Source organism: Sipha flava, unplaced genomic scaffold (genome assembly GCF_003268045.1).
Source record: "Sipha flava isolate LNK unplaced genomic scaffold, YSA_version1 323_pilon_pilon, whole genome shotgun sequence".
NCBI lineage: Eukaryota > Metazoa > Arthropoda > Insecta > Hemiptera > Aphididae > Sipha > Sipha flava.
In genome coordinates this window covers 534,409-561,617 of record NW_020273008.1, presented here as the reverse complement: position 1 = coordinate 561,617, position 27,209 = coordinate 534,409, and the positions used below count along the sequence as shown (strand labels likewise).

The 27,209-nt window shown below is 28.1% G+C and overlaps 1 protein-coding gene across 2 annotated transcripts in view; it reads right to left on the bottom strand.

Moving 5' to 3' along the window:
• LOC112686703 (lachesin-like) overlaps window positions 1-27,209 on the bottom strand; it is a 280,882-nt gene that overhangs the window by 54,354 nt on the left and 199,319 nt on the right. For both annotated transcript variants that reach the window (XM_025559111.1, XM_025559112.1), the window contains exons 4-5: window positions 20,257-20,464; window positions 10,225-10,392 (exon numbers count right to left, since the gene is read on the bottom strand). In XM_025559111.1, coding sequence (XP_025414896.1) covers window positions 10,225-10,392; window positions 20,257-20,464 — 376 coding nt within the window. The remainder of the gene's footprint in view (window positions 1-10,224; window positions 10,393-20,256; window positions 20,465-27,209) is intronic.

The window sequence follows — 27,209 nt, the reverse complement described above, 5'->3', positions numbered from 1 at the left end:
GTTAATCAAACAATAACTTATGTATGATTTAATGACTTAATATTTCAGAAAATAAGTTAAATCATTTTTTTTACAATTTTTGTGGTTATGATTTTTAATTTTAGAATTTTTTTCTATAAATTCCATTATACCGAATACATTTTTATGAATGTGATAATGCACTATGTTATATTTATTTTATAAAATCTTTATGATTTATCAATCAATAAAATATTAGTTATATTACACCCAGTACCTGAGTATCCTGATAAATTTTATATGAAATAACCAAACGCGAATATAAACTCATACTAATAAACTTCTGAGTTATGTATCAAAAGAAACAACGTTTTGAGTAATAAAGACAAACAATTCGATTCATTTTGGATTTAATTGATAATCATAAATATTCAAAATAATTTTTGTAGATAAAAAAAAAAAAAATCGAAAATATTAAATTACTGAAATCACATAATATGTGATGTATGTAACAAGATGTTAGTTATTTTTTTTATAAATAAAACCCTCTGAGGTATTGCTAAGAAACTGTGCATATATTACTTTTACAAAAAATTTACTTTTGTTTTATTCGAAAATTAGAAATTACTTATTTGAATAAAAAAAAAAAAAAAAAATTGATATATCAATATACATTCTAGAGATAATTATTTATAGTGCAGACATATAAACATTTATTTATCTGTACAATTTGTTCACTATATGAATTCAAGCATAAAGAAAGCATTTTTAACAAATATAATCGGTAGTTTTTTCCAATTGAAAATGGAAAAATACATTTTTAATTTTAAAAACATCAATAGAGCTTGTATAAACACATAAAAAAATATATACGTACATAAAAAAACAAGTTTACAAATAAATTGTAACTTTATTTTATCTTTAGAGATAAATTATTAATAAATCAATTTTACATAATACGTTATAACTACATAAGTATGGAGAAAAAATAACACGAATATAATTCAATTTCGATAGAATATATCTAAGGGTTTTTATAACAGCAACTATATTACAGTATTGAAACAGAAAAATAACAGTTTTACAAATATTTTCAGTTTTTCTTGTGGTAAAAAAAAATAGTACTTACAAAGTAAAATATTATATATTCTGTTGTAACGAAGCACAATAAGATAAAATGTTATATTATAATTTTAAAATAGTTGCATATGCAATCGCATGATCCCGCGATTACTGTACTCGTACATTTGTTGACATACTTCACGGTTTTAACAAAGCCAGCTTAAAGCGTTTCAACACGTTTTGTTTAAGTTTTCTTGTTTACACTTATCATAATTTATACTCGTTTAAAAAAAAAAGGTAAGACATTAAATACAAAAAAAAAAAAAACTATCCAGATGTTCACAGTTAAGTATAATTGCATTTTGACAAAGCGTATTCGGTTAGCCGAGATATCTTTCAACAAGTTAATATCGTGACTTGAAAAGAATAATAGTTAACACAATATTTAAAGTAAAATAAATGCTATTATGAATTTAACTAATTTAAAATTGGTAAAATCATGCAGATTATAAATTAAAAAAACAAGAAGAGAATATACTTTGTATTATGAAGATTATATTGAGTATAAAATAAGCTCCATTATACTATTATTTTGCTTTAAATATTTTTGAAATCACTAAATTATATTAACTGCGTTACAAGTTTGCTTTTTGAATGAATTAAAATCGTATATGTATCGATTGCACGACACTATTATTTCATTATTGCAACATTTCCATGTAAAAATAATCGCGGAAATGTTGCCAGAACAAATGAACTTTCTATTCATTAATTTTGGTCAACTTGGTTAGTGGTTGTGGTAAAACATTTAGTCAATTATTTAAATAAGCCAAGACTCCAACAAGATTACAAAACTAAAATAAACATCTTAGAATTCAATTAATATTAAACTTCTGATGTCGAAAGTATTTAATGTTCTAATTATTTAATATAACGACAATATTTTTAATGTTTCAATGCTTTAAAAATTTTATGGTTAAAATAACTTTTAACTAATTTTAAACTGCATTAATAACAAACATTATATAAAATAAGTGATTTTCATTATTATTGTTTTAATTTTAGTTTTTATTGTAAAATACTTAAAATGTAAATTGCTCACATAAAAGGGTTATTACCAATTTATCCCAAATAAATAATAATAATAATAATAAAATAATTTTAAAACATTTTTGTTCATATATTTTTTAAAAAGATACATACTGAATAATGATCGTTTTTCTTTATGTCTAATATGTACATAAAGAAATTCTTTGAAGTTGTACGAAATATGTGAACGAATTAGAAAGGTGAGCAATATAATAAATACAATTATAAACTAGAAAAGTAATACATTTATTAATGCTATATAATAATATTCATTGTGATGTGTTGATGAAGCCCATTTCTAATAATTCAAAGTGTTCATAATTAGAATTAAAAAATATATAATTAAATCAATTTTTCATTTTCAGTCGGTTGTTGTGACATGTCATATAACAATAACAATAACAATCACACATAACAATCAAGTAAATTGTTGTCACTATAGGGGGATGTTCATGTTCTAAAAAATTGTAATACGACTATATGCTTTATTAAAATTTCAAATAAATCGTCATTAAATGACAATCAATAATTAAAAAAATTGTGAAAATATCAAAATGTGCAATTAAATAATAAATAATATTTATTTAAACAGTTATAATTAAAAACTTAAAATAAAAATAAAATCTTCCTATGAATTAAAAAAAAAAAAAAAAAATTGTATTCTTTTAGTGTAAATAAAATCTGAAAAATTAAATAAATCGTTGCAATTACTAATTTTTTTATATTTATATAAAATGTATTTCGTTTTATTTACATAAATGTGCATTACACTGAATAAACAATTTTTAAATATTTTGGTATATTTTAGATTAATATGGCGTTATCATACATAACCATATCTTGTTAACTTTTGTTTCGATAAAGATATAATTGCAAAAATAGCACTCGAAATAGACAATAATTCTATGTTAAATATTCAGTAAAATCTAAAGATACCAAATATGTAGATTTATACATTAATAAAATAGAAATATGCTTTGAAAGAAAAATGCATCGAAATACGGAAATATATGCAATATAACAATTTTACTTTCATATTCTATAGGATGCAAAACAAATTTCTATCCTCCTCTGCAATTTTTGTTATTAAATGAAAAAGAAAAATGCTAATGCATGAACATCGGTTCTTTAGTTATTATCGTGTATAGTCTTACGGTAAACAATACATCGAAAGAGAATATTAATCAAGCAATCTATCCAACGCTAATATCGATCTCGTTTAACAGGCGCGTTTAGCCAATAAGTAAATTTCATTTGTTTGTCGATAACCTCAAAGCGAGATATCGGTTGCCTATCACGGAATCGTTGAAATCAAACCATACACACACGAGACTGCTGAATTTAATATGCCTCTATTCATCACGAGCACCGATCGATACATTCGAGAACAATGTATTCTCAATTATTCCGAAGTTCATCAATTGCGCAAATTTTGGGACACTATCTGTATAAATCACATCTTTGTGCCGATACAAATAAGGTGTACTAAAAGAGTACACATCAATTGCGCTGGAGAATTTTTAACCACCTAGCTGAAATACATATAGGTAGGTTCTTTACAAGAAAACTCATAATTTTAGTAAATAATAATTTTTTTTACCATCTTCACTTAAAACTATTTCCATTGTAAATTTAAGCACGAGCTACGACTGTACGTACAACGCGTGGAAAAATACTGAAAAATACTACGTATTTATTTTACGAACACATAATATTTGTTGACGTTTTGTTCTATGATGAAAATAATGGTTTTTAAACGTACATCCGAGCATAACAACGTAAAGCCATTAATTACCAAATTAAAAGCACTGCTAATCTGTAAGTTTTAATATCAATTTACTATACAAGTTTATATTTATATATCAGAATCTATTGGCCCGATTGGCGTACAACATTGTATTACATTCGAATATCGATCAGCATAGTTGATGTACACCTATTTCCAAGGTTGGACAAGTCAATAATATTTTTTAACTCAATTAAGTTAATTGAGTTCGTGTTAAATTGAGTTAACAATTAAGTTAATGCATATGAGAGTTACATCATTTAATTAAAAATTAAGTTAAATAATATCGTTAACTTAAATTAATTTAAATTAATTAATTAAGTTAATAAAAAATAAATAAATAAATATATTTAAATTAAGCACTGATATAAGTGATATATATATATATTAACAATTTACAATAGATCTTATTTAACATTGACGATAGTGAAAACGCAGAAAAATGTTTATAAATGTAATGCCAATCATATTTGTAAGATCGTTTGTAAAACTTAGTTAGATATTATTGAAACTTAATGAAGGAAGACAATTGGGGGGGGGATTGACCTCTTAATACCCCCCTGTGTTTGCCACTGGTCCGCAGTTAATTGCAATAGACACGCGTTTGGTACACTTCGAGATTTGCTCGTTTGCCGGCCACGGTTCGACCTTCCTGAGTACGATACGAACTGTGGCCCATTTCATACGACGTCGCGACACCTGACCCCCCCCCAATGAGATGCATTGTCGGACACATGTCTACAGAACAACGCGTCTAATCTGAATCGGGACCAGAGATTTTTTTTCTGTCACAGACGATTAATATTTACTCCAAAAGACCTGGACAATATCATCGTTACCCGTTCAATACTAATAACAGCCACACTGATATTGGTTTATAACATTGTGTGACATATCGATTTTTATTTTTTCATAATAGGATTCAATGTTGACCGATAAAAATGTATAACAGTGTACAACATGTAGATACTAAAATAGACCTTGGTCGTCGCTTTACTACCGTCAATAGCATTTCGCCCAGCTTTTCTAATTTTGTTTTGCTAAAAAGACTTGTAACACGTATATTCAATTAAAAATACAAACCTACCTATAGCAATTATGTTACGGGCAGTCCTAAGTCTGTATAACGATGGGATGAAAGAAGCTGCTTAAAACGTATAATTTCATATAAAAAAAAAAAAAAAAAATGTATAGTTAGGTAGTATGTATTTTCATCGCAAATTGTATGAACCCTTTTATAGGTATGGCAATAATTTAAAAATAAATTAATATTAAAAATAAATATATTAGAAACACGTTTTCTATCTACTCAACGATTATAACTTTAAACTCATATAAGTGGACAGGGGAGGAATAGCCTTTTTAACAATCGTAGTTCTAAAATAAAATCCTACTAAAACCAAAAATATATCAATTTTTGTTGCGTAAGGTCACGGTGTATACAACAGTGTGCACACATTTGCTATATTTGATTTTTAATTTAGATAGTTGTTCACTATCAAGGTAAAAAAATACTGTCCTTGTGCGTAATAGAAAGAGTTCATTATAAGACAGGTTGAAATACATTAGAATGCTTATCTTCTTAACGGGACATCATCATTTTTTCCGTTAAAAGAGGTGTCCGTTATTTACAAGTATCCGTTAATACAGGTTTCGCTGTATCGTTTATCACTGACCGCATTCATTTTTTATTTACTTATTTCGTTCGGGAATAGTCCATCGTATATTGTTGTTATTACTATTATTTTTACTATCTTTACTATCATAATTAATATTTAAATATTTGCGGGGGCTCCATTATTTGATTGCCTTCATATCTATATCGTTTGTGATTATTTTCGATAGTAGTGACATTTTTATAACAAATTTACTTTTTTCTTACTTTTTTTCTTCTCTAATTAGTTCTTTTTGTTGTGGTATTTAATACAGCTATTATTTTACATATTGTTTACCACGCAAATGTATGATATAGACCTGTGTAACATCTACATCTGGGCATGTCGTAAATGTGCATTATAAATATAATACCCAGCGATTATTTTAGAAACGTTTCGCAGGAACATAATTATTATTATTTAAAACATAAATTGATGGTAAGCGCTTTCGAGCACATCGACGTTGAGCCTTGTAATACTATGGGGTACTTCGAGTTTTTCATACTTCATCCATCGTAGTATAGTTATATCAAGTGCCCCACCGGCAATCTCTTTGTAAGGTTTTCGTGTTGAAAAACGTAATTCGCCATTTAAATCGAAAATTAAAACTAAACATTCAAATGTTTACGTAATATAAAAATCAATATCCAGAATAATACTACTATTTGCATCATTATTACAGTGTACCTAATGTTTTTGTTTTGTTTCGTTCGCGTTTAAACAGTTGTTTATCAAAATCTAGTTATGCGAGATCTCGACACGACGAGACTGTTGATGAGCAAACGAAAACCCTTATAGAAAAAAAAAATGTAATCCGAGCACTTGATCTAACCGTTCGATATCACTCCAAGACTTTAAATTTTTTTTCATTGATATTAAAAGAGTATCATATTTTATTTATATAATAAATATCACAGCAACGTTAATTTATTTTTCAATGATAATGATAGAAAATATAATACGTGTAACGAATCATTCCTTATCATAGTATAGGTACACACATTCATGGAATTGATTTATACAATTGAAAATACTAGTTATGGGAAACGTTCCATGAGCTTACAAATAAGTGTATTTAAATTATAATAGGTGTTTGATTTTATAAACTTAACTCAAAATCGTTTTCCTGTCGTTAAATTTTGTATTCTAAAACATTACAACTTATAACTGATTAATTTCCTGGAGTACCTATCGTGATGGTTATTCCATTGAAAAATTTCTTTAGTTTATATTATAACGAATATATATATATATAAATATAAATATAATAATATAATATAATATATAATAATAATAATAATAAATATAATATATATATATATATATATATATATATAAAGGATTTAATTGAATATAATGCGATATGTATGAATATGTATTGATATAGTAAATGCAGTGTTTCTGAACCCTATACTACATATATTTGATATAGTCACACAACTACTATGAAGTTTTATTTTAAGACCTATTAAATTAATTTTAATTAAATTTCTTCTGAACAACGTACGTCTTGAATCAGATCAAAATCCAGTGACTGCAGTAAAACTATAATTCATTGCTATAACGAAATCAATTGTTATCCTTGTAAAATCTTTAATTCATATTAAATGATATTCATAAAATACATTAAATTGATCTGTATATATATACATCGTATCTGATTAAAAATTGAAATGTGCTATTTAAAAATGATATTTTTATTTTTGTTTTATGAACACTTTTTGATGTATAAAATATACTACAAAAGTTTTATGCGATATAATTTTTATATAGTAGGAAATCGAAAAGGGCATTTTCTGATGGTTAGTAAGAAAAAAACATTGAAATAATATTAATTTTAGTCTGTCCAACGTTAATATTTATATTGATCGAATAAATAATTTTGTCCTTTTTTGCTTTTAAGCCATAAGTGGATTTGAAATTTTATACTAAACCAAAGCTTTTGTATAGAGTAAAAAATTCAGACGATTTGGCTCCATCGATATTTTCAAAAAGCTTTTATGTTTCAATGGTTTTCATGAACATTTTTCTTTTTTAAACTTAAAAGTGAAGATCGATTTAGACATGTTTAAGTGAAATATGTACTACCTTTTATAAATGGTGATTTAAATTTGCCTAAATATTTACGGATTTATTTATTTAAGGAGTTATACGTATCACAAATACAACGTTGGTTTCTATCAACTCAACAATTATTATACTTATAAAAATTTAAAATTGATAATTATTAAAAAATTGTATTGAAAAAAATCTTTAAGTAATTTAATTTGTATTTTTAGCCTTATTTCTCAACAAATTTGTATTTTATGTAAATATGTTATCGTTAATTATTTCAGGTGCGTTACCCCAGCACCCGCACTTTTGAAATCATGAATTGTAATCAAGCAGTATTATGTATTTTATTTTGTACAATTCGGTACAACCAAAATTGTAAAAAATAAAGTACATAATACTGTACGGTTTAAAGTTGAAATTTGTGAAAAATAGTTGATCCGGGTGCTGGTGTAACGTTACCGCAGCACTCGTAAAATGAAATTGAATTTCGGGGAGGTTTGGGGGGGTTGTACAAAATTTGATTTTGGTTGTACAAAATTGTACAAAATAAAGTACATAATACTGCTTGATTAAAATTCATGATTTCGAAAGTGCGGGTGCTGGGGTAACGCACCTGTTTATTTCTAATTAACATAAATAATTCAATTCTAGTGGAATTAATTGTAAGTATATTTTTGATAAGGCAGCCAATATCAACCCCCCACTTTCATAACAACAATTTGAATTCACAGTAAATGGAATTTAAAAACATAAAAATAGTTATAATTTTATATAGCAACGTATATACCAACATCCAATACAAGCGACGATTCAAACTAGACAAAAAAAAAGAAACAAAAATGAATATATAAAATTTACAATGGTTTATTTAGGGCTGTCCCGACCCCCGACTGTAACAACAACAACTGATAATGTTTTCTACGTTTTTACGTTAAGAGGACGCTACACTGGTTATTATATGTAATAAAAATATAACTATAATATCAGTATACCAAATTTATTTTTAGTATACATAGGCGATAATAATCGAGTCTTGCGTGATCATTGTACTTGCACAATTTTACTTATTTAACAATCACACGCATTCACGTACATACGCTTGTGTGTATAATTTATGTACACAAGTACAAATTTCAGAGACGTTAGACGGTGCACATCGACGTCATCAGAACATAGTTCATTGACCCTAATTTATTTACGAAATAATTATTTCATTCGTTTCTTATTGGTTCATTGCTATTTTTGATAATAAACAAGAAATAATTTAAATTATAACAAATGATAATTAATATAATTAAACTTGGTAAAGTAGAACTTTTTATCAAATAAAACCATATAAACGTTAAAAACTATATATATATATATATATATTGTCAAAATATGTGCTCTTGGTGAGCTAAGAAATATTATTTTTGAGTATTTTTTATTTAAAAATATTAGGTGAGACAGCGCCTCACTTACCTTACCCCCAAAACTGATTCCGAATTAATTCTGTTTCTGATGACATATTTGTAAATTACCATTAATATAGTAAATTGATTAAAACCGGTCTATTGATATGTTAAATATATATATTTTGCATTTTAAAATCTTGCTCAAGTGATAGAATGGATGTATTACTCGAAAAAAAAATAAAGAAAGCTCACGATGCCAGCTTAAATTATTTCAAACAAAAAAATTTTGAAAAGTAGCAGCTCCCATGTTATATTAATACGCAGATGATATAACGTTGTTTAAATATTATTACACGCGTTTACCGCATGGCAATGAAATGCGACAGAAACCGCAGACTTGTCAGTGGATTTTGGATTGAAATTGAACTGTTTCATTACCCCTGCGACCTGTTTCACTCGTCAAATTTAATTCTTCCTCGATCCTCGTTTTAGACATTGTTCTCATAACTCAAAAAACCGCAATTACACCGCGGAATTCATCTCTGTCACTACAATGCTTCCCGACACATTAGTCCGACAACGACCGGCCCAACGAATATTACTATACAGCCTGATAACATAATTGCTTACGTATACTAACTGCTAGAAAATCTCTCGTTCGGTGAACTACAACAAAGATATTGTTGACATATATTTTGATTGAACAAATACAAATGTTGTTGGTATACCGCATTTAGGTGCAACAATACAGTTGAAAACTTAATAATATGTAAGTGGTTTAATTAATATTGGGGTCGTTCAATCAATACTTAATGATCGGTTGAATGGTGCAACTGATGTGTAGCTCAATGCATTACATTTCATAAGATATTATTATATTATATATTTTTATTTCTGTAGAAATGCGTGATTTGTATTTTAAATTATTTAAAACACTGAACACGCATAATTTATTCCGCATAATGGTTGGTTTAAAACTTAAAGGTGCTTCGTACGAATTTAAACGCGTACATTTACGTATATACTGTTCACGTACACTTTTATACATATTTGACTTAATTAAAAATATATATTTTATAATTTAATGTTTTCGGCAATATATCATTAAATTTATAAACATTGCAGTTACATGGTTTAGTGGGATTATTTTATTTCATTCGGCGTATTGATGTTTCTTAACGTTCTATAATATATTACTTAAAATTAAAATAATCAAATTTCTTACATAATGTTTTTTTTGGTTGATTTTTAATAGTGATTTTTTGACCATCTTCTCGTTTCCAAGTAATTCTTGGTAATGGATTGCCTTTGGCTTTACAGGCTAGAGTAGCATTTTCTCCTTCTTTTACTGTAATATCAGAAACAGTTTCTTCGTCTTTGATATCTGGTGGAACTAAAAAAAAAAAAAAAAAAATTATATAAATACCAAATTTAGATTGAACTTATTATTGTAAAATAGAAGAAAAAAGTTTTTTTTGTGTAAAATATATATTTTTTATTTTACTGAATTTAAAAATTTACTTAATCGAGTTTTAAAATAATTTTAAAAACTCATGACAATAAATGATGGCTGCCTTTAAAATGTTAAGTAATTTAACAATGTTGTTACAATAAAATCATAAAAATAAAACAACTTGCATAAAAAATCCAATGATTAAAAACCTCTCTTTAAAAAATATTCTGATAACTATATTGCATGTGATTTTTAATCCTAAACTTACAGACAATATTAAATATTTTGACATAAATTCGACATAAATTCGAAAATAAAATAATTTTCAACTTAGCAAAATTACGGAAATTTTATTTTTTTATTTTTAATTACCTAGCTTTCAATTTTAAAATGATTTCAGTTCAACAACTATAACTATATAAACTATTTATTAACGAGAAGAAGAAAACATAAAAAAAAAAAAAGAAATAAATTAATGAATAAAATAAAAACAACTGTGAAAATTACATTAGTAAATATATAAAATGCAAAAAAAAAAAGGTAATAACATTAAAATAAAATAATGAATATAGCATTTTCAAACAGTTTTAGTATAGTAATAAGAATGTATCTAGATGTGGAATAATTATTTGTGATATATTTAAATGTATTGGACACAGCAAGTAATTATTATTTAATCATATTATAAACATCAAACTAAAATATAGGTCACGGCCTTCCCTGTGGACCATGGATTTTTTTTATCATAAAAATAATAAACATTGGTCCACTTAAAATATAAATTTAATCTTCATTCTTCATAATATTAAGTTTATATTCATTTTCATTATATACCTTTACAATACAATAATACAATATACGTTGAATGTATTTGGTCCATTTGTATTGCCATTATAATAATTATTATTGATTATGAACAAAAAAACTCTAGAATTCTGTGTACAAAAACCATCATTAGAGATTATCTATTTGAGTTAGTGATAAAAAAATGGATAAACGTAAATTCTTTCAAAAGTCTTACTTCCGTGGTAGAAGGACGGAGCTATAAAAAGTTATGTAAATGTATGTTTATATATTTTATAGAATTTTTTTTAAATATTATAAGAATAAATTGGTCGAGTTATAATACATTTTTTATCGGTACCTTTTATTATTATTATTATTATTATTATTATTATTATGCTATAACTATTATAATTATTATTTATTACTAGAATGATTTGTCCAAACATTTCCTTTGTGGCACCCCCTCTGCGGACCATGTCTGCATAAACCTATGACCGTATTGTACAGAAAATGAAATATATTTAGCAATCGAATTGTAAATGAATGGTCGTTATAATTATCGTATCAATTAGTTGAAAACGGTATGCGATGACGGAAGCACAACGTCGTGCAGCTCTGCAAAATCGATGAAAACAGCCCGGGTTCAGATACAATAATGACAAAGCACTACTAGTATCAATAATATCACATAGCTAAAACAGTTAGAACATTAATCGCTTGCATGCAAGCTTTTTACGCGTACCAAAATACATGAAATCGTTTCGTGCGCATGATTTGATGCGGTCTCGTCAAAAAATAACGTTACAAAACTGTGCAAACAGCTTTGGATTAGGTTTGCTTCAGCGTGCAACCTGTGTTCTACATTTTTTTTTTTTTTTTTTTTATTATATATTTGAGGTCAAAGATGAAATTTTTTCATCCTCCTACTTAATGGACGTTACTTCTGAAAATAATTATGAGTTTTTATTAATCTTACACACATTTCCACGTGTGTACGTTCTTGCGACAAGTTTAATACATTTCAAAACGACTGCGAATAGTCGTGAACGCGTGTATATGGTGCACGGTGAACATTGATTAAATATGTTAATTTCTAACTATTTACACGGATATATTTTTTCTCGTCTACTTGCACAAGAACATTCGTTTTATTTGTTCGCAGATTCATATATTAATACATCCGTTTGCAGAAAGTTCTAAATTAAAAATATGTAAAACGAATATTTTAATAAAAAAAAATAAAAATAAAAACTACTCTCTGCGCATTGTACAAACACATACGCACGTGCATATGGTAAAAAAAATGTTCGTTTGTTCTGAATACATTAGAATATATAATTTCGGAACGCGCGTTTCGGTTTCGGGTACCCTAGCGCATGCTTATACGCGTCGTGCGAGCAATGGAAACGAATCGAAACCGTGTCGAACGCGTATCTCGTACATCGCGTTTACGATCGTCGTTTATGACCTTACGACCAGCCGAGCGATGTTATTGCACATGGAAAAGGTGTCGCCCGACGCGGACCCGGGGACGAAAAATCACGTGGGTTAATTTCAGTTTCATCACGTACGGTAAACAGGGAATTTAAATAAACCCACTCGCGTGTGCTTGTGTTTAAACTTCGAGAACAAACGCGAGTAACAGGAAGCCGCCCGACCGTGTTTACACTCCACACCGTAATAACATCTATAATTCAAGTTTAACAGATTATCCGGTCCTCAGACACTTCCCCTTATAGCTACGCGTAAGCAACCTGCACACACATTCACCCATTCAGTGTGGATGGCGGTGGTAAACGTTCGTTTAAGCGACCTTTACTACTAAAGACTATATTATTATTATTACTTAGTACTTAAGGTATGCATTTTTTTTCCTCTGGCGACACTGGTGTTGAGACTTATTCGAATAGAAATATGTTCTACGCGTAATCCGTACAAGGGTAATCCGAGGTCTTTAAAGTGTTCGTTTTGATAAACATTTGATATAAAAAAACTTTGTTTCGTCCAAATTATGGTACGCAATACTGTGCTCTTCATAGAATAATATAAACTGAGCAAATTCGGGACTACGCATACCGCAACACTAACTATCCAACGCACGTAAAAATCGGAAAAATTCTTCTTCGATGCTTTAATGTTTTTTTACCATGTTTTTATGATACGAATAGTATTCATTGAATACTATAAAATACGTTTAATTTGATACTTAAAATTATTATTATTATAATATTAGGTTACAAGATTAACATCATAACGGATCATCAGACCCTTGTTTTCTTGTATCGGTGCCGTCTGCGCAAATCAAGATTGATTCACTGGACAATTGTATTGTAAGAGTATGATCTGCATGTCCAACATTGTCTGGGTAAGGATAATTTTATTGATGTGCTCTTTCGAAACCTTGTTGGGCGTTATGAAATGCTTCTGGATATAATTTCATCTATCTTTCAAATAAGAGTAACCGTAACACCTAAACTTCAATCGATTTCATCAATAGGTTTAAAAATGTCCGTGCTGAACAGTGTAAAGACCCTCGAATATCTACCGTATTTACAAAACTTTCAGTTTCTATGGGTTCACTCAACTCCTTTTATAAAACCTACGAAGGTGTATTATTTTAACAGCGGTTTCTAAGTAGTGAACATTGGTTAATATGTATTTCTAAAAGTTAGGAACTAGCTCTAATCAATTTAATTCATGAATTATATGGTTACGTTGGTGCGAAAAAATGTATTTCAGTTGTAAAAGAAACATCTTTTCAGATTTAAATCGTCGAATTCTTCATATTGTTAGTTGTTGTGATCTTCGTCATCGTGCAAAAACGAGCACTGTCTGTTCATAAGGGCTGATGTAAAATATTCTATCCCAATTTCCTTTTGATTGTATCCTAGTTAATCTATAATGTCTATTACCCACCACCTGTAATGACGTATAATTTGTTTTTGTTATACTGGACAATTTTTCTCGTTTCGTAAAGCTGTACACTCTGAAAAGAGCTACTGCTCTTCCAATTACAAATCGAATGATAGATCATTATATTGCCTTTTACGGAAAACCCAGGGTCATTGTATCAAATTAAAATGTACAATTTAATAGTAAAATTTGGCAAAGTAGGATGTAGCAGTTGGAGTAGTTGGACCCACATTTAAATCCGTGTATCATCCACAGTCAAACCCTGCTGAATGTGTAATGCACTAACTAGGTCGTTTTTTCGCTCGTATTGTGCACAATAACACGCTGACTGGGCAAAATATGTATCATTTATCAAGTGCGTATTGAACCATTCGGTACATGAAGCAACAGGTTTCATGCTATCTGAGTTGTTTTTAATACAAGGGATCCGTTATAAGATCTGGTTGATTTCCCCCCTGTGAACCCTATTGATTTTAAACTGAAATTTACAATAGCTAAAGAAATCCAACACACTTATGAAGAGGCCCGGTAAACGTAAAATGATTTAAAAGGCCCTCCCATCTCTTACCAAATTGGTAATTTTAATTTTGGTCTGTACGCATCCTATTAGTCCCGTCGTTGATAAATGTATTTATAAGTTTTTCTTGCTTTACGAAGGACTATATCAGGTCCAAGAAATAAAAATGCATAATAGTTATGTTGTCAGGGACACGAAAATTAACAAAATCCGTGGAACATTCAATGTTGTCATGTTACGTCCCTATAAATGTTTCCCCTCGAAATGCACTTAATCTTATACAAGAGGATCAATCATTTCGTAGACCTTTATGTAACTACTTACGTAATGATCTTCCCATTTCTCGCAGAATTCATATTTTATCAATTGATTTTATTTCTCAATTAAAATATCTTTTAAATTGATATATATATATATATATATATATATATATAACTGTTCAATTACTTCGTCGTCGTTAAAAAAAAAAAAAAAAAAAAAATAGGAACCGACTTTATTATTATACGCTTACTGTAATTTTAATTAATTTTAATTTTAGTTCCAGTTCTGTTTTCTTCTTCAGTTATTCACAAACATCTACACATCATTTATTATTTTCTCATCGATTTTGATGAAGAGATTTTCTGTAAAATTACAGAACGTGGCTAGTCCACTGTACTTATTTTGGATCGTATCGGACCGCAAGTCGGTGCATGTAGTCATCATCGTCAACGCCATTACCACCAACCTTCTACATATTATTATATTTTGAAAACGACCGACATCTGTCGAGACCAGTCGTCTGCATTAGCAACTTGCCACAAACGCACGTCACGTTTTTGATACATTGGTGCAGCTCAATTTTTGTTGTCATTTGATTAGCTGTCTATATTTTTTTACGATAATGTTGCAGAGATTGACCATGGAATAGACCACACCCATCTTTCTCGCGACGTAAATCATCCTTGGAGTACAAATTTGCAGTGAAAAACGTGTGCTAATATCACGAACGTGGTAACGTATAAATAATGTATTTCTGGGCTGGTAATCATGGAATATTTTCTCTATTATGAAATTTTAAAAATAACCATGAATAATAAAAACATCTTTATATACTTTTGCATGTGTTTATTTTAATATTTTTATTTTATAATTTCTTATTTTATTAGTGTTTAAGAAAACAAAAATCCCATGTGCTTCCCTCATGCATCTCGGCCATGGGTTGGTGACCCTTCGATATACATAGGACATATCATACGACGATGATTCTGGCTGTACGGGGACGTTACAATAAGAATAAAAATATTAGAACTAAACTACATGAGTATAATACTGAATACATGTTTTATTAGTACCTAAATTACCACGAACAGTAACAAAAATTAATATAGTTATAATAATTATTATAATCGTAAATCCCGTATCCCGTAGTATTTTAATTTGATTAATTTTAACTGTTAATGCTCGGATAAAATCATTCAATTGGTATTCAGTACTTATTTTCATAAAAGAGAATTAAAATATTACGATGAAGGATGATAATTGTATTTACCGAATTCTCAAAAATGAATATAGTACATATTGAAACAATTGAGATTATTGGAAATAAACTCTATAATATACATAATATATAATGTATAGGTAGTATACAATTTTTTCAATTATAATAGTCAAAATTAAGATTAGGATGAATAAAAATAATTAGATTATTACATAATTCGTTGATGCATATTTACTTATAAGTCCATATTCTACAATTTTAAAGTATTTTTTACGTGCATGATTATTTATTTTTTAGTGTATGAATTCCTACACAATATTTAAACTATTTTAATTTAATAAACATCCGAGACTTTTTTTTAACGAACTTTTAAAAAAAAAAAAATGATGTGGACAAGTTACACAAAAATTATCTGTGTCAGAAACACTTCGATGTGAATGATTGCATGCAGTGCTCAAATTGGAAAAAATTAAATAGAGAAGCTCAGTCCAACGATTTGAAAACTACGTTTCACGTGCGCAATTATTTGACAGACCCGTGGGGGGCTTCGTCCCTCTCCTCACCCTCCACAAACTTTAAATATATTTTGAATACCACTTTTTAGCTAAACAAATATTTAAATTCCAAATATAATACATTTTGATAGCAATACGAACATCCTATATGTTACAATAGAAAATAAAAATAAAATAATAATTAACATAGGTAATTGTAGGCGATCAGGCAATTTCATGAATCGAATGATATAATCATATACTTGGTTATTGTTTTTATTTATTTTTACTCTTTAATGCGGGCCACGGCCGGTTATGAAATAACTAAGTTAAGATTAGTAAGATTAGTCTAAGGTCGTGGTGGAAGGCATTTATTTTTTTCAGAAATGACGATATCGTCGATCGCCAATATTAATAACAAACCGTACAATGTATAAAGTTTTATCACCAAATTCACAGACATAACTATTTATATTTTTCAGAAATGACGATGTTGTCCCTTATCATAACCATCATATAATCTTAAATTATAAAAATAGTTTTAATATTATAAATCGTAAAATTAATTTTCCAACTGCCGTAAATTGAAATTCACATACAAATTATTTTGGACATCAATTAGGATGAACGGCGTCTCTCCGTTCCAGTGAAAAAATATAGTTGGGGTACGCAAAAAAAAAAAAAAAAAAATAGTAGAGGAGCTCCATTTCCCTGCGCACCCCCCCACAAATTCGAGCACTGATTGCATGCATGGAAATAAAAAAAAACATTGAAACTAACAGTTGCTCCGTATATTTATAATGATAAATCTAAAGAGAATGGTGCTGGCCAATTACAATTCTTAACTCCAACTAAAGCGTACCATAAACCTAGAACTCGAGATACAGTAGAATTAGTATTTTTTAGTCGTTCTTCTAGTCCTTCAATTATTTCTGCACCACCAAAAAAAAAAAAATGATTTCAAATTTAATTAAAATGCCTAGCCCGAATTTAAAAATTAAATTAAATAACGATTAAGCCAGAATAATGTGTTCATAAACACAAAACTCGTAGTAATTTCAATAATTATATGTCTTCTTTTAAATTTCCATCACGTAACTCGTGAGCTTTAGTGATCATGCAATTAAATAAAAAAAAAAAAATTAAATAAACGTCGTATATGTACAAATTATGAAAAAAAAAACTATCTTTGAATTTATTTTATTAATCACCAACTTCGTATAACTTTTTAAAGTCAATACGCCCGCTCCTACAAACATTAGACGCTGAATTGGTCAATCAAAATTTTAGCCTGGAATCAATAACATATTTTTAGTCTAATTGAAAAAAATTCCGACATAAATAAAAATATTTTAAAAGATTTAATAATTTATATTATAGAAAAATTACTTGAAGTTGGTTTGTGTCCAAAACTTAAAGGATGTGATCGAAGTACATACAACTAAAGTGCTTAACAATTATTAAATATTTCTGAAGAAAATTCATTTTTTTTTATAAATAATCATAAAATATTTTTATTATATGTTTTTTCGCATTCAATAAAAAGAATACCTACATAACAATTTTATTAAGGCTTATTTTCAAAAAAATAACAATATTTTTTGAGTTTCTTACATAATATAAATTTATGAAATAGACAAATTAAATAAAACTAGTGAAGTACTAATTAATATTATATAATTCTATAATTAATGATATAACCTTATCTTAACTCTGTAAAAAAAAAAAAATGTTATTAAAAATTCAAGTACTAAACATATAATTATTTTACTTGATTAATTAATTACCTATTTATTTTATTATTGTATACTTTGGATAAACACGTATTTTACGTGACATGTTTATTAATAGCTCTATTCTTTACCGTACTATTTATATTAAATATTTTATAATAATTAATTTAACACGAGTTGATGTTTTATTTACGTTGAATTACACATTATTGTATCAATATTAATAGTTGTAACGAAAAAAATTGCATAATTCAAAATGTATTTTGGTTTATTGAAATGTTTTGAAGTAAACAATCATTGAGAATTAGTTTAAAACAATATGATTACATAAATTATACTCAAAATATACATAATATCACTGAAGTTTGCTCTCATCCCCTTCCACACTTACACACACATACACACATATACTGATAATGATTGTAAACATTTTAATTTTCTTTAAGTGTGTAGCTTAGACTGTCTTTATCAAGTTCATTACATTTTAGAAGTTAAGCTCACCGAATACCCGAAGGGAGGAGACAAATAATAAAATTCAAACAAAAACTTGGACAGTAATTTCACAGAAATGGGTTTAGAGTACGTGCCAAAAGATCTCTTCGAAAGTTAAAATATTTGCCAGAGAATTGTTTTCCAGTATTTCTACTCGCCATACAAGGATTGCGAATACAACTTTAACCGAAACCCATGGTCCACAAAACAAAGATAACTTAGCGCAAAAATAACTGTTATTTCTGTGGAAAAACATGTGCTGATCGCGTTGTCGACCATGAATTGTTTATAACCTCTACCCCGTGAGTGAATTGAACACGTGTTCGTGGCGGCAATCGTGTTAATATATTTTTCTATTCATAAAACGACGTTAAATATGATACATTTTTCGTTTTTCCTACTGCTTACCAAGATATTGCGTATATTTTTCGTCTGCCTGCATTTAAATCGATTACGCAAAAGATAAAAATCCGTATTAATTACAGACAAATAATTATTATTTTTTGATGCTGCAGCACAGCGGGCATGATTTGGGTCTGGTACATATTTATACTATAGATATTACGAATGTAAACCGAGAAGGGGGATTTTTTTTTTTTTTCATTATATTATTGCCGAGGCGCTCGTATGTTAATTTATACAGGATATTATTAATATTATTATGATATATGATCACGAATTTTTTCCATCGTCAAAAAAACTTTAATGTGGTCGCTTTCAAGCTTATGACCGTCAAAATTCGGTTGAAACATACTTTAGTGTGTAAATCTGTCAGTTACACTGTTCTACCAACCAAATTGTTTTCATAACTACCGAGAATATTAAGATGAACATATTAGTGATTGAATAATGAAGAACTATTTGTTTTTCAATAAAATGTATTTGATATATTCATTTTATTTATCAATTAATGTATCAATTGATTTTCAATATTATATTTTTACACTGCAACCTTAAAAAGTAGAGGTTTATGAATCAGTTTTAACACGTGCGAATTATGAATCTGTGAATCGATGATAAATGAGGTCATAATAATATAATATTAAAATCTGATCAAAAACGTAGTCAATTTAACGGTATTGTTCCGGGTTACTACACTACTTAAAATATATTATCGAAGAGTATATTTTTTTTATTTTACGTGAAATCTACATATTGTATTTTTCAAACCATCCCGACAGTAGTTCTAGGTTTTCGAAAGCGAGTGTAGCTAATATTGTCTTAAATATATACGCTTTCGTTGTTACAAAGTACATTTATTTATCGAGTTAGTCAATAGTAAATCTAGAATACGAAATACTCATATATTAAATAACATTTTTGCTGGTTCGGTACAAAAATTTAATTTTGAAAAATTCTCGTTTGAACATTACTATAACTGTACAATACCTTTAACGTCAACGCAACCGATTTGCTTTTTCATGACGTGCGTGTTGATCTGACACATGTAACATCCTTTATCGGACCTCTGTAGCTGTCGAATTTTCAGTTTCCAATTGGTATTGTTATCCACGTCGATGTCTATTCTCCGGTTTTCAGTCACCACCCGTTCGTGTAGACTCAATATGGTTTGGTCTTCTGCTTTCAACCAACCGACCTGAAAACAAAATCGATCGAACATCTATTAATGCTTTGAAAATACGATAAAAATAATATTTGACAACATTTTACATTAACGGTATTCAAAGATACAATGTCAATGTATTTTTATATCTGATGACTTGGATCGCCATGTTTTGATTATTTAAAATTGTATTTGATTCCCATTATTAATTAAAATAACATAAAACCAACATTTCACGTTTGTAAGAAGTTAATTTCCAGAAGAATAAAAAATGGTTCAAGACGAAATTTTTGAAATTCGAGATCCGAGTAGCGTTGACAACGAGTATAAGGAACAGGACATTTTATCAGCACAGTAAGTACTATTGAAACATTTTCATCGAGAAGATATATAGTATACTGTAATTATATCGGAATTTATTTACAAAGTCGGTTATAAAGTAAAAAAAAAAAAAAAAAATTGAAATATATGATATTTCGTTTTATAATTTTTTTTTTTTTTTTTATATGGAAATATATTTTATACTCTTTGGTACAAAGCTATTTGTAATAATAATAATATGTTCACTTTTTATTTCACACGTATTATTTTATGCTAATTCGTTCACATTAAGATGACGTGAATAAATAGAACAATAATATACACCGTACATATATGCATACATAATAGAAAACAGTGAAATACATACGGGAACTAGATAAAAAGCTGCACGCAGTGATTATTAATGCACTTCAAAGTTTTGTACAATCGAGAATACATGTATGAATTAACGTTATTATATGTTTATTTCTACGTGCCCTAAAAGTTTATCGAAATGGAATACATTATTTTACTAAAAATCCGCGGGAAATATACAACAAAACATTAAGATTATTATGTTATTCTACAGCGAATATGTAACAACAATTAATAAATACCATTATTCGTAGCAGAAAACATTAATACTTCTACTAAAAGTGAAAGCGCATCACTTGTAATCGAATGTAAGATAATAGTGCAATAAGAGAAGCACACAAAAAAAAAAAACACCTGCAGTTCAGTAGTTTAGTCCCCTGCAAGTATTTTACGGTTAGGCCTGCAATGAAAATTAATCAAAAAATGCATCCAAATTGCAGTAACGAGTGTAAAAAATACATCTTAAAATATTGCAGCGTCACATTAACATTATAAAGGTACGGAAATAGATCGAAATAGAAACTATTTAGTTTTTTTTTTTAACTTTTTTATGTTTTTAATCATATTCATTGGGCTATTCTATCGAAAAAGTAAATTAATTTAAGTAATTATAACTCTCATGTACCAAAAAGATTTGATGCCTTCATACATCGTAGCACAAACTGATTAACCGATGGTGTTTTGATTATTTTATATTTTTGAGAAAACTATTTCGACAAAATCCCGAAAAAAAAGTGATGATCTATTCACACGTGGTAATTCTGCGTTGTACGGTGAAGTGGCAAACGCTGACCCGGAAAATACGCAAAGAAATGCACGAGTTGATTTGTCGTCGGTTTTGGCAGTTAGTTCGATGTTTAGAAACCGTTAATCCAAAACGCAATTAAAACATAAATCAAAGTTCACCAGTGATGTGGATCGATTTATTACACCGCTTTGCGCGAAGTAGGTACACTAAATTATGTATTTTCAAAAATAAGGTAACTGTGTCCCGCCGCTGCCATATGTCGTTAATAATAATTGCCCGTTCCCGTTCCGAAATATAGTCGATAAATAACGCAATGTTAATAATATCGCGTGACATGCCGAATTGTTATATCGCTAAAATTAACGCGAAAATAGCGTTGATCCGCACGATCGGTGACCACGGAAAAACGGTTCCATCTGGACAATTTAGATGAACACGATGCATGAGGTAAAAACAATTTAACATTCGGATGTAATTTTTTTATATTTTTTATCGTTCATGCAATCCAATGAAAAGTTTACAATGTAAATAAAGCGATAGTTAAATTTAAAATGAAATTTTATGACCTGCAATATAGATACAATCCTTTAACTCCTAACTAGAGTCCAGTTCCAAAAATTCTAAATTTTCTAATTTCGTTTACTGTACAACGTATATACGACTATTATTCAACCTTTGTGCCGCAGAAACTCATTAATAAAGCCATTTTCGACTTGATAAATCGCTGAATTATAATATACTTATTTTGTATAAGTTGTATAATTTTGTTTTATGAAACGCTGTTATACATATGACAGACAGTATATTAATTTTTAATAGATCTTGTGCAGTCCACTAAAAGCATAATGATTGCTAAAATATTTCACATATAATTATATTCATATTATTGCATTCATCTGTAGATTTCAATAAAATTTGGAACCGTTTTGGTGAAAAAGAAAAAGAAATACCATCAAGTACATTGTTAGTTTGTTGTACGGAACGGTTCTCAATTAAAACCATAAGCTAAAGGTGCAATACGATTGTATACATAGAATATTGGACTGCGAGAAGAATGTAAAACATACATTATTGCAATAAATATATTAATACTCCATAAAACTCCATTGATTACTGAAAACATAGAAAAAATATTTAAGTATTAACTATATATATATATATTTATTATATACATAATATAATAAATCTATTATAATTATTGTTGTTATTATTATAATAATTATTAAAAAAAAATTAAAAAAATACTCCGTGAACAATACTGGTTATTGCACTAGAATGAATGTAAATAATGATAAGCAAAATAATGATAATGCACAAGTACAGTAGATAGTGATGCATATTAAACGGAGTTTGCATGTTCTTGACCTTAAAAAGTGTCTAAAAAACGGACAAAAAAAATTAATTACACCCTAGTAAAGTCTTCAGTGTGCCTTGAATATTATTTTAACAAAAAATAAAGTGTGAATTGGTCCGAATGATAAGAATTGTTTTGAAGTGCTCATATAGATTAAAATTTAAAAAAAATATGTTATTTTTTTAATCATTAACCAATACATAAGATAGAACATATTTATATAAAGATTACTCGTGGAATCGATCGATGTTATATTATCGCGGTTTTTACCAAAAAATGTCATGATAACAAGAAAAATAGGGTAAAACATGATCTAAAATCATAATTTAACAATAAATTATGGCTTATAGCACCATGCAATTTGGTAGAAAAAAACATATTTACTATTTTTTAATAATGCATTTTACCTGTTGAACCAAATTAAAATCACGAATCAAATTTATCTTTTCTAATAGTAATAAACAGAACAATTATGGTAATTAATAACCTGAAAAACCTGATAATGTAATGTATATAAAAATTCGATATTTAAAATTCCTAGGATACTCGTTATAATTAAACAAACACTTTTCTGAAAAATAATGGGTAACACACGATTGCATACGATGTTTTAAGCGTTGATGGAAATTTTCATATTGGTATTGGTGTTTACCACATGCCTATACGAGTAAACTTGAAAAATTTAGAAAATAATTTGTATTTTATCGCTTTTATTAGGTATGTTTATCGTTGATTTCCAATCAATCATAGGAGGGAGACCTAGGAGTCATGGAAAGATCCTCGTAATACATTTCTCCGTCAGAATAAGGATATAAGATATAAAAAATAACGACATTATAAAAAAAAAAATATTTTAATTCCACGCTGTATAATATGTTTATATAGCTTATAATTGCACCCTGTATAGGCATAGATAAATTAACTTAGATATATACTTATTCTTATAGGTTTTATCAAATATAAATTACCTATAGAGTTTTCAAGGACATTTAAATAAGGGAAGACTTTTTTTAATTTTGGGTAATGTATATGAAGAAATATCTCGAAGTATGAGAAAAATATATTTCAAATGCTGACTTTGCCTTAAATGTAAAACAGTTAATGGCTTTAGCATTTATTCCGTTACCTAACGTCGACTATTATGACGTGTTATTTATTTTATTATTATTAAACAACATTTTATTATGTTTATATATGTATTATATGTTTATATTATACATTATTTTGAAGTACACAAACAAAATGTTTTTAGAAATTTATAATGTGTTATATTATTACTATACGTTCGATAGTATTTGCACTCCAGCTAACTTTGTCCACCTTCCGATCACTTATACGCACAGTACAGCACATCGATCGGATTTCATATTCAAAACGTGTGTGTGCCATGCATATACAATGGCTACATAGAAGACTGACTTCTTTCACTTTCGGTACCTCTTTGTTTGCAGATAATAGTTAGTGAAAACGATCGGAAAACATGAGTTATTTTAAAAATGCAAAGGAAAAATGTTGAAAAACGTGAAAAAAAAAAATTAAATTGTTGGCAAAAGCACCCTTTAGCTTTTAGGATTTAGGTTAAGTTCAAAATTCAACAACCGTTGATCGATATCGAACAATTTAATTTTGGATTCCGAAAAGGCACGAGTGGACAGTACTTATTATTATTAATATTTCGGTGGTATATTTGTATTATACAATAAATATTATTTATAGATATATAGAATGTATAGAAATATTTATATTTTTTGATTATTAGTTATTACTATTTACATAATTCGTGAACAAAAGAATCAAAACGTCCAATTAAAATGGTATGCGATTATAAATAGTATTACAGTAAGCATGATATTTATTTTTTACTTCCTGACAAAATAATTGTGTACGTCTGCAGATAAATATTTATACAAAATGCCGTGGCTTGTACGTATCTCTTTTGCATATAATATATTGATAAATAAAAAATAATAAAACAAATTATTGGTACTGTTTGATAATTAAAATAGTATATTTTGATATGAATCGGCGTACACTTATAAACGTAGATTATATGTAGTTTTAAGTTATTTATGTTCCGGAATGTTGTCATTTATATGCTAATCTAAATATATATAAATAAAACGCTGTGGTTTAAATGTTCGTTAATTTCTGAAAGAACAACGTTTTCGTTCGAGTATATTATATATACATGTATACTCGTATAGGTAATAACGTAATAATACTGATTCAAACAAATAATAACTGAAACAAATTGTCAAAAAAAGGTGTGAAATAATAAAACTAAATATATAAATATATTTATACAATCACATGTATATGCGGAGTGTAGTGAACAATTTGACCACATAAAACTGTTTAAACACTATTAAACGGCATTAGCCAGTACCCTATAAAATATAATGTATGGAATCTTATTATGGTGAAATAATAATTTATGCTTTTCGTTTTTAAAATGCTATTCGATAGACAGTGAAAACCAAAATTATAATTAAATCGGTAGGAAGAAAATGGTAAAAATTAATTTTGCAAAAAAAAACTGGTAACTGTCAGAAATGCATTTAGTTTCGAGATCTGGTCAGGTTTTAAGATATCAACACTGATTTTTAATCGGACGAAAATAAAACTTGGACCATACCTATATATGGTCAATAAACTATCGAACGACGACGAATGGTTCCTATTGTAATTCACATTCTCGACTGGAATTTTACCGAAACCTGGTAGGAAACGGGATCGCGGTTGAAATAAACTGTCCCAGAATGTGCACGGTAACTACACATTGAATTCAAAACCATGTGTACAATTCACGTGCCCGAGAAACACGAGAACACATTACGTAAATTACAAAACGTTCACTGCACGTCTGGTCGACGATCACCTTTTCGCTTTGATCTCGGTAAATTCTCACAATCCCAACTTCTTGTCCAAACAAAAGGCGGTTAATTGTAGTACGAATCGAACATGACGTTATAGCGAGGGAATGCGTACGAAGAATACGCACTCCAAATAGTATTTCATGAACTCGCAAGCTGAACATCAACACGACTAAAATTCGTCTCCGTGTAGATTGTATCATTATAATCTATAAACACAAAATCAAACAACCATTCACTGATCGCTACACATCGGAAAATACGAAATCCTTGAACTTGAAAATTAACAGTATTTCCTCTAATTCTCTAAATGTGCAACAAGAAAAATGTAACAATGCATTGCAATGGTTCAAATATTGAATTTTTATGAATAAAAACAATAAGTTTTGAGTTGGATTTATATATTTTATTCACATTTTGATTATGAACTATCATATTTTGTTTATTATGTCGGTTTTGTTGATTACCAATTTAAGTAATTGCTAATTGAATACTGTAAGTGTAAATAAAAATAAACACAATTGCAATATACGAGAAATATCCGAAGCTTTCAAACTAACATATATTTTTACATCAAAATAGTAATTTTTCTAATCTAGAATAGTAAAAAATGTTCGGGCCGAGGCTGGGTAATTCAGCTAGTACTATTTATACATTGACTCTCGAGTATCGATAAAAACACAAGGAACATGATATTTTGGTTTTAAATCTTTGAAATTTAATTTTCTCGTATACCAACATGTATGGTTTTCTCGAATTATTTTAGAACCAGCAATGTGTTTTAAATTTTTGTAATCAAATCTTACTATCCATCGAATATATTGTATGATTATATAATTTAGGTAATTCTTTTTTAAATTTTTTTATTTTATTTCATATATCAACAATTACTGTTTAAAATTATTATAAAATAGATATACTATGTTTAGATGAATTACACCCTACAGTTTGTTAATTATATTTCTAATAAGCTTCGTAGTACAGAAAAATATGAGATAGTTTTGTTTAGAGAATTAAAGTTAAGAAATAAACGGTATAAGTGCGGAATATTCAAATGACTTAGCATATATAGCATTTCACAGTTTCTGAAGAATATTATTCAGGAAGCTGGATTGAAAAAAATACAGA